At 34.0% G+C, this 16,270-nt stretch overlaps 1 protein-coding gene across 1 annotated transcript in view; it reads left to right on the top strand.

The window, feature by feature from the left end:
• Positions 1-6,250: 6,250 nt before the first annotated feature.
• LOC148823717 (vitellogenin-like) overlaps positions 6,251-16,270 on the top strand; it is a 31,095-nt gene continuing 21,075 nt past the window's right edge. Inside the window, exons 1-3 of the mRNA XM_088928091.1 lie at positions 6,251-6,290; positions 6,393-6,413; positions 13,080-13,231. Coding sequence (XP_088784217.1) covers positions 6,251-6,290; positions 6,393-6,413; positions 13,080-13,231 — 213 coding nt within the window. The remainder of the gene's footprint in view (positions 6,291-6,392; positions 6,414-13,079; positions 13,232-16,270) is intronic.

Raw genomic sequence — 16,270 nt, 5'->3', positions numbered from 1 at the left:
TGTAGGAACCAATGCAGAATATCAACAAATGAGATGGCTGAATGAACAAAGGGAATAGTAGTAATAGGAACCTGTTGGGACTGATAATGGAATTGAGCCTAAAATAGTCAGTATGAACAACTTAGCCTGATTTATCAGTCCATAAAACATGTCTTAAAATCAACACTTTAATATACAGATTTTGAAAATGGTCAAACAGTCAGTGCCAAAAATTCAGGTGCATCAGTCGCAGAAAAAAAAGTTATGTAACGTGTCAATTGGAACAGTGTCAGAAATCATAAGGGAAAACACTGTCCAACAGGGAAAACAGCATCAGGAAAGAGGGACAGTGGTTGCAAGTTGAAGCTCAACTACAGAGACAGATGGACAGTCAACAGGATAGTTGCTAAAAATCACAAAACAAAGAATTTAATCTACACCTCCATGACCTACTCTGAAGAAAAACTGTAGGTTGTGAGCTTTGCAAAGCTAAAAATTATGGTCAGGTTGCCATTCAGAAACTGCTTGTAACCAGGGCTAATGTGCAGTGATGCTAAATCAGTGTAATGAGCAGAAAACCAAGGACTTCTGTAGAGTGGAAGAAAGAAGTATAGTCTGATGAATCATCTTTTACTATTTTTCCTTGATCTGGATTAGTATATGATCAGGGAAAGCCTAAAGAAGCCTTGAACCCACACTGCCTGTTCCCTACTGTTTAACAAGGTGGTGGATCTTTTTATGGTATGGGCAGCCAATTGTGTGAGTCAATTGTTCTAGTTATTACTTTGCCTAGTAGAATTACAGCCAAGGAATACAAAACCATTTTGTGTGATTATTTAAGTGTACTAAGCACAAATACTTTTTCCTCAAGATGTTCTCATATTCCAAGACAATAGCACCCCCATGAACACTGCTAAATTCAACAGTGCTTTCATGAATACTAGGAGATTAGGAAATGAAATGTCTTTTTTGCCCTCCCCAATCACCAGATCTAAACGTCATGGAGCTTTATTGGAACTAGAGTGTGGAGAAGATTTCCACCACCTTCATTTCTGTAAGAATTGTAGGCTTCCATAATGAAGAATGGTCCAGTCCAACATCTCACTAGAAGTTTGAAACTTGTATAACAGTATTCCAAGAATGACTGAAGCTATTCTGAAGGCAAAACCTGGCACAACCCCTCATTAGTTAATAAATATTAACATATTGCTTGTTTTTTTTCCATTATTTTGTCCATCCTATGTAGAGACAAAATGACAATCCAGTAGAATGATGCTCACAATGTAACTGAAATAACCTACAAGAGAGGAAAATTACACCTATTCAAGGGTGAGAGCAGAAAGGTGGAGAAGATTTTAATAATGTGACCAAGGCTGGGCTGTGGTACTGTAAAACATAGAAAAAGTTGTAGTCGAAAATTATTCCCAAAACTTCATAGACCTAGAGAGGGCACATGCTTTCTTTATACTGGAGACTCCTAAATGTAAAATATCTGGGTTAGTGGGGAGGGCAGGGGGGTTACATAAGGAGAATCAATAAGTAGATTGTCATCCAAAAGGTAAATAAATAACAGGAGTTTACACTGTACATATAAAGAAGGATATAGAAAAGAGCTTCTAAGAAATTGCAGAAAATTATGGGATGCTGCGGCACCTGAAAGTGGGACAGAGTGAAATGTTCGAATTGTTTCCCTGCTGCAAATGGGGGACAGTAGAGGACCGTTGCTGATTACAAAGCAAGAAGCCACCAGGGCAAAAAGATGTCTGGGATTATACAATAGGTATAAAAAATGTCTAATTTATGTCTTTAGTTAGGAAATGCAGAGCATATCTCTATATGAAAGTAAGTAGAACTGTTGTTTCCCTCTGCAAATACAACAGAGGGATTCTGCAAGTCTCTAGAAGCTTTGGTCTGGTCTGATCAGAAACAAGACTGAATAAAAACAGATCTAGGGAAAAAAAAACATACTTTTTTTGGGGTGGTAGCAAGTGCTATGAGCTAAGCGTTTTATCCTGCTGTTTTAAAATGTATAGCAAGAGCAATGATAGTGTTGTTGAATGGGAAAGGTTATATACAGAAAAAGAGAAGCAAGTAATACAGAATGGACACGGTGAGGAAGTGAAGCTAGCATCAGCTGAGCGAGCATCTGTGGAACTAGAAAATTGGCAGATATTCTGGAAACTTGAACAAGTTGAGGATCACAATAATCAGACTGGCATGACTGACTTGGACAAAGATACATAAGCAGATTCATCTATTGCAAAGTTGTTAGCTAGTGTCTAGAATAGGGGACCGGTGTGCGAGAGGAACCAAGTGATGGCAGACTCCTATGCACTCAAAAATGTAATGGGGCACCTGTGACATTCTAATAGCAGTAGAACTGCTATACTTTGGGGCTGTACTTGGAATAAAAAATCTATTCTCTTTCACTTAGACAACAATCCATAGCATAAATTATGAATATAGGGTGATCATAATCTTTATATGTCATGAACTTTCTAAGATGTCTCACCTGGTCTAGAAAACTCAGAGAGTTGGCTCCAAAAAAAGAATGCACCACTGATTCCACTTACTCTCTATTCCAAAGATATATTCTAGTAACTCATCCTCTGTTCCCCTTTGTTACATTCTCTCAGAACACTGTTATTTAAAGCAGCAAATCCTGTACTCTCCACTTGTACTAGTCTGCCTAGAAATTTTACTAAAGCTTCCATCAGATCTTAAATTCCCTTTCCTTAATGCAAGTTACTATACATATCTGTGTTCAAATTCTTCTTTCACGAAAAACAAAAAATAAACCTCGTCAATCAAGGTATAAACTTCTGTTCCCCAGTTCTCCGACAAACTCCTATTGGGGAATGTTCTTAGTGCATTTACAAATCAGCTTGCTCCTCAAAGCATCTGCAATCTATATCTATTATCTATTATATCAAGTCACTTTGAAATGGCTAAATCTCCTCTTTTACAGTAAATGAGCCATTAAAACAGTCCAAATGGAGTCAAAAAGGCATTTTTCTCTTGCTGACTGTTTCATTACCAAACGTAGTGTGACTGCAGATTTTATTTCTAGGTTGATTTCTTTATTTCTTCACACATGCTGGATGTGTGAAAATAACAGCAAGGAAATAGTTAAATAGTTTTAGTTAAGTATACCATAACCTTTAAAGTCATATGTCATTACATCAGATACTGTTTAGATAACCAGCATTATATTTATTTATTTCATTGAGCGGTCATAATGTAATGTCATTCTGATCTCAGAGGGCAAGCAGTCTGTTTGTTGCCAGTTTTTGCTAATGTGTGATTTTCTGCTCAAGGAAACGTTTCAAAACAGCACATTGTGTTTATGAACATCTAATACAGATTGCACAAATTATATGAATAAATATGAAATTATCTTAACAAATAAAAAATAGATAGAATTACCATTAAAATGCTCAACCTTTCCTTAATTTACAGGAAAGAGTACAACTGAAGAAATGATTTAGAAGCATACACTGACACCTTCTGGTAGTTCTGAATTCACATCAGTAAAGTTTTAAGTTTCATTTAAAGCCATACTGTAGTTGTGACCCTGGATCAGATAAAGCAGTTAAAATGAATGGATAGATGAGTAAAAATGCATGGATGAATTCACAGTGTAAATATATAAAATATTTTCTTGCAGCAAGTATGCACTAACTTACCAGTATTTTCTTTCAGGCAGCATTTGTGTCATTTTTCCAACTTGCATTTTTAGAAATTTAAAAGTTATCAATGGAAATTATAGTTTAGAAGATAAATATCAGGACATTGGAATATAGAAAGTCTTCAACTTTAATTACTGCAATCTAGTAGAGACAGCTTAACTGATTTTCATCAGCCAAGCTTCACTTGGAACAATTAATGCTCAGCAAACTGCCTCCAAACCAGCAACATAGCAGCTACAAAATATACGTTTTCTGCTGCTTATATACAGTACTGTATATTTCATTTTAACCCGAATCCCTGAAATCACTGAAAGCTGTATTTCCTAACATGGTTAAGGGAATAAGACCCACATTTTGTAATATTCCACCTGTACTGGTTAATACTGATACCCAGGAATACATGTTTTTGGCATCTGTGTCTCACAATAGCCCCTCATTCTTTGTTTGGCAAGTTATAGGTTTGTACCCCATAGCTCATTTTAACCCTCAACATCACCATCACATTTTTCTCTGTAGTTTATATTGAATAGAAATGCTACAAATGGATGTTTGGCATTTAGCACTTGCTGAGTAACTTAAAGGTGGTTTTGTGGAAAGGTACTTTTAAAATGAAACCCATTACAATTAAAAGTATATTGTGCAAGGGATAAAATTTTAAAAATAAACACAGTAAAGGTAGCTTGTATATATTTACTATATAAAGTGATAAAACGTTTTCCCACAACTTCTTATTTAGTTAAAAGAGTAATCCTTCAAGATGGTAATTGTAAAGGATTGCCACGGCCTGCCTTACCTTTCCGGGGGCCCTAGGCAAGATCCTGGAAAGGGGCCCCTTCAGATCACAATCTGCGCAGACACTACTATCATGAGCTCCCACCCCAGGCTTATTTTGCTACATAGGACAATTATAAGGAAATGAATTATATAAATAGAAACCTTTTTATTAACCAGTTTTGAAAAACACATAAATAATTTACAAACAAGAACAAGAAGCACACATTTTACGAAGATAAAGTATTTTAACATTGAAAGTTATAACATGAACCGTAAATCTGTTATCTTCTTCATGTGCTTCCTTTTTCCAGCACCCATAGGTACGTCCTTTTGGAGGATGATGTGTGTTTACCAGTTGCAACTACATGATTTTTAATTTTAAACCATTACAATGGTCACTTGTAATGTTTCATTACATGTTAGATGGAATGAAAGATTGATAAAACCGATCTTCACAACATTTACTACTTTCCAAAATCAAATGAACAGCATTCAGTGTAGCAGCAGCTGCACTGATTTTGTCATCTTATGGTGCAGATGAGAATAAGTGAAATAAACTACTACACTTACTAATAATAATAATTTCTAACATATATCATAACATATACTGTAATATGTATCATATATAATATCATATAATATATATTATAACTAATAATATAATTTATAACTAACAAACTTTACAAGACTAGATTAGCACTGCAGCAACTGAGTCACTGTAGTAACTGAATGGCCCACTGGTGGTCTCAGGGCCCTAGACAGACTCCTAGGTCGCCTAAGCCAACTTCCAGCCCTGATGATTGCTTTTTGAAAGTCACTTTCTGCAACAGTGCTTATAACAAAACAATGAACATCTTTTCTCATATAATAAATGTATAAAATCACAACTTTATGTCACATGTACTTTAATCACAAAAATATTTGTGCAGAGATCAAGTGAAAACTTTGGTTTGAATGTATCAGCATTCATGGTAAAAGTAGAATTTAAAAGAATGGAAAAGAAAATACTCTATAGCTGACAGAAAGAAACTCCACATCTGCACTTCCAGAAAGAAAACAAGTATTGGCAAATTGTTCTGAAGTAGTGAGTAGTGAGGCCAATTGTTATTTTTTTTTTTCAAGGTCGTGAAAATGTGAAAATGTCCAGAAAGGATTGTCTGTAGTCTCACAACAATTACATTTAATATAAATAACAAAAATGTAGTATATTTCTGCCTGAATTATTGTTGCAGACAACATTATTAAACTCTGGTTGCATAACACGATTATTAAATAAATTCATATAATCTAAGTGTAGCAATGTGTTTAACCTGCGAAACTTAAAACATATATTTTTACATTTTTAACACAGGTAGAAATATAATAAAAATAGCTTTTGTGTAAATAATTAAGCGTTAGGGAAGAAAAAAGGTAAGTTCTAGGTCAACATAACATTTTTGACTGGGTCAGTTTTAAACTGTGTTTGTATGGAAGATTACTTGTTAACCATAGAACTTTGAATCTATTTGGAATACTGACAGAAATGTTACTCTTGAGTGGCTTGTTTAATGTACTATTCACTACCAAAAATAACTAATACTAATGTCGCAAAGGAACAAGTAATAGGTTTATTCCATGCTGGAAAAAAAAGGAAGAAAGAGAACACAACGTTTCGGCCATGGAGCCTTGAACTAATACTAATGTCACTGACCTGCTATCCCCTCCCTCTCTATCCAAGGTTATCAGATCTTATTAGTCACATCTTCATTGATATTTCTATATAAAGAAAACTATTCAGGAACTATTCAGTATTTTTTTTGCACTTCAGCATGAGGGGGCTTGTGTTGTTACTTTCTTTGGTCACAGTTGGTAAGTTACAGTATATCTTGTAAAGGGCTCACTTTATATATATGTTATGAATAAACGGTTATTTTTACAAATTTTTTAATTGTTGTTTCCTTTATATTTTAGGTTGTGACAAAAATACATATGGTAAGTTTTATTGCAATTATTCTTATCACAACAATTTGTGTCTAGCTATTATATTATGATCATAATTATGCTGCTTAGCAGATACTGAGAAAATATGAATGTTTTGTGGCAGTGTTTCAATTTTGTCTTGTGGGCTTGCACCAGAAAACTAACCTTCTTCAAGAACAATGTCCATTTCTAAAAAAACTTTCTAGTCTAGGATTCTCAATTATACTTTGCAATTCAATGACTGTGATAGTATATAAATAACAATTATTAAAGTTATGTCTCGACATTAAGTCATAGTTGAAATCCTTTGATTTATTGTTGATTCAGCTCTGTAGCTTACTTTTCAAAGTTTTAAATACCTTTTTAAAAAAGCTTGCATTGTGTTAATGTGAACACTCATGTTATGGTACACACAATAACAGATAAAGCAAATGATACTGTATTTAATATTGTTACAAATGGGGGTTAAGAAAATGGAGAATAAGCAGGAATTGTCCAAGCAGATTAGTAAATAATAAAATAAATAATCATAACCACCTAACTTGTAAGTGATTTCTTCAAGAATATACCCTGGTGCTTGGTATAGTTAGTTGCACATGAATTTCTAGTTCCCTGGCACGGCTTTGGTGAAAAGAGTAAAAATTCAGACACACTTCATTAAACAAATATTTATTAACAATGACAATACTAACACTACTATACAAATCATACAAACACACAAGTTACTATATTTACAAATTTACAAATAGGGCATTCCAGAGGCCTAACATCCTAATCACCCAGAAAACCCCAGACTGCTACTAAGTATTGAACTCTTAAACAATGCCTACAGAGGCTAAAATAAGAGATAAGCTGCCTTCTTAATAAGTGCAATACAATCTGCAGTTTGTCTACAAACACAGACACCACCAAATGAATGGGAACCTATTTTCGTATTCTATAAATACACCACTAAGCAGAAAAGGCTGCCTTTAACTGAGGTATTATTTACTCAGGAAATAAAAGTTCCCTTAAAACACAGGAAGCCAGCTCTACCTAGCAAAGTTCTAATACTTAGCTCTACTTGGGTTTTGTCTGGATGATCATGAAGTAAGGCTCTTGCCTGGAGCAAGCTTCAAGTTTCAACTCCTCCTCTCTTCTCCCTCTCATGGTCTGACTTTCTGTTCTTTTCCTCCTCTTTGCTCTCCTTCTATAGTATTAATCTGATTTTATATCCTGGACGATTGATTGACACTTAATCAATTACAATGACTTAATTAACTAAGGTAAGCCAAGGTAAACTTTTTTGATGTGCTTTGATCACAGACTCTGAACCTGCTATATCTCGGCAAACATCCCCTCTGTTTTGAAGATGGAAATGTTAACACTGCCAGGGGTTATACACATCATCTAAACTCTCCTAGTTACCTACAGCAGCATCAATAGGTTAGGAACATAAATATGTCCTCATTATCATATTATAGACAAATATGTTGTGCAATAAAGTCAAGTTATGGACTATAAACTCTTACATGTTTTTTACATTTCAAAGGACATTTAATTATAATATCCTTCCAGTGCATTTGTGTTATTTTTCTCGGCTTCTAAAGTACAAGATGGAAAAAACAACATTTGAACAAATTACTCCAAAATACTCTCTACACATTTAGTCACATTTGTTAGGATCTTATCAAACTACTAAAATTTATGTTTCCATCATATTTGTCGATGGTCAATTAAAACAGGAAAAAACTATTTTTATGCTAATACTGCTTTTTAGATGTAAGTCTGAAAATTGTATTAAAGAAGTGAAAAATGCATGTAAATATTCTAAATCTTTCTGCATATTTGTGAACTATTTCTAAGATCTTTGATATATAAACATTCTTGAATGAGACTCTGACCAGTCTCTTGAATGGTTTAGTGTCAAATTTAAAAAAAACAGTTCCAATTTGGATGAAGTACAGAAATTACTTACACATCTAACGAAAGATGTTTCTTTTACTATATTGTTTAAACCCAGATTTTTCACCACAGATTTCATAGCTTTTAGAATATGATCTATACTGCCATCTTGTGTTTTAGAATCATCAGTGAAGCAGGTCTTCTATGTTATAGAAAAGGCTACATACTTTACAAGATAATTTTCTTGATTATTCTCCCTACTGTATGTAGCCCAATAAGTAGGCTCTGTATTTGTACTATATAGTGTTTCTCTAATAACACAATAATATTTTTTCAACAGTTACAGTTACATCACATTTAGTGGTCTGTATTATCACTTTTCTTAATTTCTCTCCCATTTATGTTTATCTGCATGACATGACTTGCTATATTTTAACATGTGCCTCTAGGTCTAGAATCTGAAATTCATGTCACAGTCCAGAGGTCTCACTGATACCATTAAAATTGATAAAGTATGTAATTAAGAATTACAATTAAGAAACTAATTCAATTATTTTTTAGGGACAGGAACAGATCAGCACAGTCCTGCTGAAATCTTTTTATTTCTAACTATATTTTCCCATTGCTGAAGCATTGAGCCCAGTTTTTTTTCTCAATAAATATGAAAATAACAACTTGTTTTAGACATTTTTTATTTTACCAGACATAGGCAAAAAGTGAGAAACAAATTTGGAAAGATTGTTAGCCAACACAAATGTCTGTACATATCCAAAATCTGGGAAAGCAATGAATCAGACAGGAAACTTATCTTCTTTCTAGTAAGACATTATAGCACACTAATGTTGCTTTACTTCCTTTACTAATTACAGATGCAGCCACTCAGAATGGGCAAGGTATAATGTACTGTGTGCAAAGTTCATATAGCATTTCAATGCTATGTAACACCCAACACCTCTTATTTTTTCAAAAAATTACTTTTTGAAAAAAACCACCAAGTGGTGCAGTGAATGCTTAATCTGGCATGTCTAACATAATTTACAGTAAATATTACTTGAACAGTAAAAATTAAATGTGTATTAACCCATTTCCAAAGCTAGTCATACTGTACAATAACACTCAATAATTAGTTTTTTTATGTTACAGTATACAGAATTATTAGTATATGTATTTAAATAGTAATTAGTAAACAATTTTATTTTAGGTTTTGATTGTAAAATATATTGTATATAATGTCTTTTAAAACATTGTATTTAACAGCAAATATGTTAAAAAAGATGTCAGTAGTTCTAAATGACTCTAAGAATGTCTTGTGGTCACGTACTGTAAACTCATCAGTATTAGGCATTGGTGAATCAGTGGAAGAATTCTTGCCTGTCATGCAAAATGTCTGGGTTCGAATCCAGGCCAGTTCCAGTCCCATGGGTTTGTCCCATAATAACATTTAATTTATATACTATGTTGACATTTTTATAGATCACAAAACCAATATTAAATTAATTTTAACAATAAAAGTAGGGCTGTTACACAAAGCAAGATTACTCAGACAGATATATAAAAAATAGTTTACTGTTATATGGCATTGAGAGTGCAACATTTTTTCATGTTTATCCACATTAAAATAATCTATATTTGTCTTAATACTAATTTAAGGAAAAAGTAATTAGGAAAAATATATATTTATTTTAGATTTCCATTATAAAATTATTTGCATATACTGTGCTGTTACAGTATGTATAGTACAGTATATTTATATACTAATTATATCATACTGCAGTTGATTGCTATACAGTATGATATAATCTACAGTACTGTTCGGTCCAAAGACATAATGGGAACACTTCATTCTTTTCCTGACATTTATTTCATTATTTCATTTATTTCATTTCATTTCATTTCATTAATGACAGTTCTTTGGAATACTGTATCTTCTCTGGAGCTGTGATCCAATAATAATGTTGTTAAAACAGCCAGAGTGTGCTGAATGTCTTAAAGATGGAACAGGTGGCTTATCCCTTTCGATAGCAAGATTGTTCAGGACTGCCACAGCGACGGTGCTGATTCTTACTGGACTGGTACACAGCCCAAATGAAAACAAAATGCTGTTTTAAAATTCTGAAGGCTCATAAGGTCAGAAGAACAATGATAAACTGAAATCACTTGAAAATCTGTAACAGAAGTCTTTTAGAGCTACAAATATATATTTTTTACTTGTAGATTAAATCCTCTTCCTTTTACCAGCACCTTATATTAAAACTATTGCTGTTTAAAAATAAAATTACTGATGCTATTGGACATTATCTGGTACTTTTTGTAAGGATTTACTGTAAGAATATGCAGTACATTCCTTTGTCAGTCAAGAATATGCCTGCACCTATAAGAAAATGTACTGCACTTATTCCATACCTCTCATGTCTCTTCACAGTGCCAGACTATATATATATATTATGAACTATTCAATTTTAAATTGAAATTCAATAAATCACCAGCTGTGCAATTATAATTCAAAACTGAGGTAATTTAAGAAAAATATTTTAATGTGATAGCGAATACTACAAAAATTAAAATGCTTAATTTTTTCAGAAATGTCATGTTTGTTACACATTAGAGTGAAACTATTGGTATGGTTATGATTTTTATTCAGAATAATTATTCCTGTGTCCTAATTATGATTATATGAAATAAAGTGGTATTTTGTCAAATTATTATTATTAATTAGAATTATGAATTATTTTTTTTATTATGAAAATATAAACATAGTGGCCTTAGGAACTTTGTATTTTAAAAGTAATTAACATAAAAGACCAGATTAAAACAAAACATTTGAGTAGTCATTTTAATGTATTTGTTGTGTTCTGTAAATTGCCTTCCTTTAAGGTGAGCCAGTACCCAGGAAGTTGCCCTGTGGTTTTTATGGGAATTAGAGTTCCTAAACTAAAGAGGCATCAGTGACTATTGCAAATGTGTATTGAAAATGGAGGGTGTAAATTAAAGCTTACTTCCAGTTTCCCTCCCCCGTACGGTGAGGGAAAAAGTGCATCACCAAGGCATGAAACACTCCCTTCAGTGCTACATCAGTAAAGTTAAACTGAAATAGGTGCTACACATCACAAGTGCAACTTTGTTGTTCTCACGTATTTTTAACAACTATTTCTAACAAGTTTGATTAAGCAAAATTATGATAAAATCCATAATTATGTGAACTCACAAGAAGAAAAAATGGTCCTGGTTTTGTGTAAAAACTAAAATGTCTAAAACATTAAAATTATTTTTAGTTTTCTATTTAAAAATATACATAGTGAACATAAAATTTGTATTGAAAACTAAATGCTGTATATATGTAAAAAACTCTGTTTAAGGGCATCTTTAAACTTCCTTTCTCTTTCTGAGCCTCCAGGTGATTGTTGGTTTATTCAATCTATTCCCTTATTAGTAACATATATGACACACTGTGATTTACAAAATTAACAAAAATGTGAATATATGTTATTTTATTATTAAAATAAGTATTTATTATGAGACAATTTGTTAAAAAGATAACTTGGTTATCTTTGGTAACAGACTTGGTTTTTGATAGTGCAGGGATAGTGATATTGGGATAGTGCAGATTTATACCACTGAGCTATCACTCTTATTCACATTTCATTTTCCATTACAACAAATGCAGTTAAAGGAGCATCTCATCACTTTTCTAAATATAACCACAAGTTACAGAGTGAAAGATATCAATATAGGAAATGTTACAATACTTTTATGTACCTTATTTGTTGCTACCACTACCTCCTATACAGTATGTGTATATTATTTTTCAATATTTATAATTAATAAAATAATATCATTAATGACATTCAGAGACATTATTATACTTTAATTTATTTTTAGCTACTAAAATTTCCCTTTAGTTACATGATTCTTTATTAATTTTCCCTGTTAAGTGGATATAAAAAAGTATGTTTTGAACAATAGCAATGACAGAAAGTATTCATAGAAAAGGTGAAAACCTTATAGCATTTTTTAAAAGTATATAGACCTCATATAGTTAGAATCAGCACATCAAAACGTTTTCATAATAACCATAGTAAGTGACTGAGTTAAAGATTTTGGTGTAGAAAATGTTCATGAAGAAGGTGGAATATTGTTGGAATATTGTTGTGTACTTTATTTCTTTATTTTTAACTATCACTACCAGCTTTATTACATTCATAAATTAATGTAGTTTATAATGTCTAGAGATTTTATACTTCTGTTAGTTTTATTTTCAGCTACCAATAATTCCATAATAATATTCTATATTAAGTTGATTTTAAAAAGTACAGTAAGGAAACAGATTAAATGAAGCAATAATTTCACTAACATCTAACGCATCACAAGTGCCACCTATTGATCGTCTTTGGCCAGTAAACCACACAGTCTAAGTACACCACACTGTGCTGCAGAGCCTGTAAGTGTTCCGAGTGGCTGCATCTGTATGCCATTGCACTACCAAAAAAGTAAATAGGGATTAGTTAATGGCAAGGAAGGGAAATTTAATTTTCCCTAATAATGAACTGTACAATACTATATAGATTCATTCCAGCCACTGTCCAATGAGGGTGAGGGACATCATACTGCCCCCTTCCATGGGTTTGCTGTTAGCAATGCTACACATCAAAGGAATGTTTAGAGGGAAGAAGTACCTCACATAACAGGATGTGAAGGTCAATGATATAATGTGACTAATCTAGTAAACTCTTATCTATACAATTTTGTCTTAATAAATCAGGTACTCATATATGTTTATCCTCTTTTTTATTTCAGAACCTGGATTCAGCTCCACAAAAACATATGTGTACAATTATGAAGGCAGTCTCATGATAGGTCATCAAGAAAAGAACCTGTATGAATCTGGATTAAAAATCTCCAGCTCTGTTGAAATCAGTGGAGTGTCACAGCAAACATTTCTCCTAAAGGTATAAATTAATCAGAGGGTTTTGCAGACCCTGATTATCATTAATTCTGAACTACAGTGCCTCATTAGCAGTTAGGAACTACATCATTAACTTAGGAACAAGCAGCCATTAATTCCATACTAAAAAGTAGAAATAACAAAATAAATAAAAAACTATACATTTTTCCTTTGCAGCTCATACACTGAAAAATCTCCCACACTCAACCTTTTAATATTAACTTAGATAAACAAGTCTTGGACTGTTAGTAATCAGTTTACAGGCCTAGCCTTTTAAGTTGAAATTGCTAAACTTGTATTTTCATCCCCCTTTATAGAATATAAAAAAAGCCATGTTAAGGGATCAGAATAAATTATTGGGACATTTTTCAAAATAGCATACTAATAGCATGGGGTGGTACTGTACTTCTCCTACAGGATTTGTATGCCAGGTGTTACTACATAAATGCACAATTCATACTATAATAACACCCAAAAACAATGATAAAATATTAATTTTCTTAAAAGTGTATTTATTACTGTAGTTGTATAATATAATACTTAGTGATTAAAAAAACATGCTAGTCCATATTTAAGTTACTTTATTTTTCAAATTTTGGTTAAAAACTATATTACATTTAAGTCTTTTCAAATCCAGTATGTCATGCCTGCAATTCCACTGGTGTTTGCGATCGTTATCCCTCCGTCTCTAAGCACCCACCCACTCAGCCTGTTAATCCATCAGTTACCATAGTAACAAGATCGGAAGGGAAATAGATACTGCTGGAACATAATAATTATTTATTTACTTTGTCCACCAGTGGATATTTTAGCCTCGTGAAGATGGTACTCCTTCCTGTGCCATAGAGTTCCACTTAAGTCTTCGCATGTGGTACAGTCTCTCCTAGTTTGTTACTCCCTGAGTTTCGACTTCTTGCTTCATTCTTTAAATCTTAATTCTCAGATAGTCACTTAGTTGCCAATTGCTTCTCTCTGTTAGACCCTGTTTGCTTGACTACTTTGGACTGTCTTGTCATGTACTGAACTTGGCTTGCTACTCAGACAACTCTTGGAATTTCATTGTGTTTTACTCTCATGTACTTCACCAGCTCTACCCCTGCCTGTTTACTTTTCTCCCAGACTATGTTTATGTTCCAGTTTGTCTGCTTGCCAGCTGTTGGATTCAGCCCCCTGACTCTAGGCTGTTGCTTCTCTATTGGTGAATACAATTGCATTAGATGGTGCTTTTAAAGATAGATTTGTATTGGTTAATTATTACAATTTTAAATACATGAAGTTAAAAATGCAATATTTGATTTTTTTGTCATCATGTAATGCCTTCTTAGAAACTGGCACTACGAGGATATTTTTACATTTATAGATTTGTTTAAATCTTAACATTGAAAGAGAATGCTAAATTTTGTCCATTTGCAATCTCTTACTGACACAAAGTTCAGTAGATGACAGAGGTCTTTTGATGTCATTCTGAGGGGATTGAGTAAATATCCTGACTGGTGGGCCACATCCCTGTGTAGGCATCCTCTCACGAGGCACCAATAAATGTAGGGGTTTTGTGCATTTACTGGGACAATTATTAATTGTAGCAGTAAGTCACAAAATGATTCTTTGATGGCTATTAGAAGTCCGACCTTGTGGGATAACTCAGCCACACACACACACGGATACTAATACATGACAATACATTTATTAATACATAAAATGTGCATAAACATAACAGATCTTATCAGTGAGGGTTAGCAGAATACAAAAGGTATATATTCAATCACTAAGAGTTACAAACCAATGGTATTCAGTATACCATTCATTTAGACCGTTTTGTAAATGAACTTGGATTACAACTTCTACACTAGATACTCAAAAGCAAGTACATCACTCATAGGAATTAAATTGATATCAATTGGGGTTGAAGTAACAATTGAATTCTCGAGCTGTAATGCAGAATGTCGAATACTTATCCAATCTGTGTGGATTCAGATCTCCCGCAGACACAAAGGAACAGTGGCAGGCTGTTGCTGTGTCCAATCGGCGTTCTCTGGCCTAGTGCCAGGCAGTGCTGGTTTGGCATGAGAGAAGTAGAAGGAGGAAGAGATTTCTGCTGCGACGTGCAGCTGATGCTCTCTGAAGACCGGCTAGTTAGTTCTGGCTTTACTAGTAGTTTGTGCACACGGAAAGTGACTGTGGGTTCAAGCAGGTCACACTCTTTAGACGGGAAGAAGACCAGTTCGTTCCTGATGTAGCGCCAGTCCTGAATCCTGAGATTCAGCTGTCCACAGTCCCGACCGTAGTTCACTTGTTGATCAGGTGAGCATTCGCAGTGGGTTCACAAGGCTTGCTGCTGGGCTAACCTCTGGTGGATCCTTTGGTTACGTGCGGCAACCTCCATACTCGACTCTTAGAACAGAGCCCTGGCACGCTGGCACACACTGGCCGTTACGTGATTGTCTGAACTGAGTCTGAGAATGGCCTGGAGGGGCCCTGAGGAGCCCTGTGCTGCCTGTTTTACCTGGAGGAACTACAGTCGTTCATTGGTTGAAAGTTCCGTGGGCATTCGAGACCCACGTGGGGTTAACTTGCCCTGCCAGATCCTGATTGGCTGAGGATGAGTAACAATGCACTCTGACTTTAGGGTTGTAAACAACTTGGGATAAGACTCTCCCTTGGAATCTCCCAGACAGTAAGGTGCCAGAGATGACCATTTATTAGGGTTGCTGGAGAATCTCAGCACTGGGAGTTGTTCCTTATCAGGAAACTCAATCAGCTAGAAAAACATCTTAAATGTGAACCAAATGGAATGGCCTCTCTGTATCCAGCACCACTTGAGATGAAGGAGAGATGGACTGGCAAGGAACCAGCAAACTTAATTCCTGTATTTTTACTTGCCGCTACACCTGTGACATTCCTGCAAAAGGAATATTATTTCCACTTATATTATCATAGTAGTCAGTATCTTTTGCATCTCAGCTGACTTATCCCCTACCACACAGTGTCACCATACTGGGGAATTATTACTTTTTTAATATGGCCCAGCAGGAAGAATACTTAA

The sequence above is a fragment of the Atractosteus spatula genome, chromosome 11 (genome assembly GCF_055471065.1).
Source record: "Atractosteus spatula isolate fAtrSpa1 chromosome 11, fAtrSpa1.hap1, whole genome shotgun sequence".
NCBI classification, from domain to species: domain Eukaryota; kingdom Metazoa; phylum Chordata; class Actinopteri; order Semionotiformes; family Lepisosteidae; genus Atractosteus; species Atractosteus spatula.
Note: the sequence above shows the minus strand (reverse complement) of the source record. Positions and strands in the feature narration are given on the sequence as shown.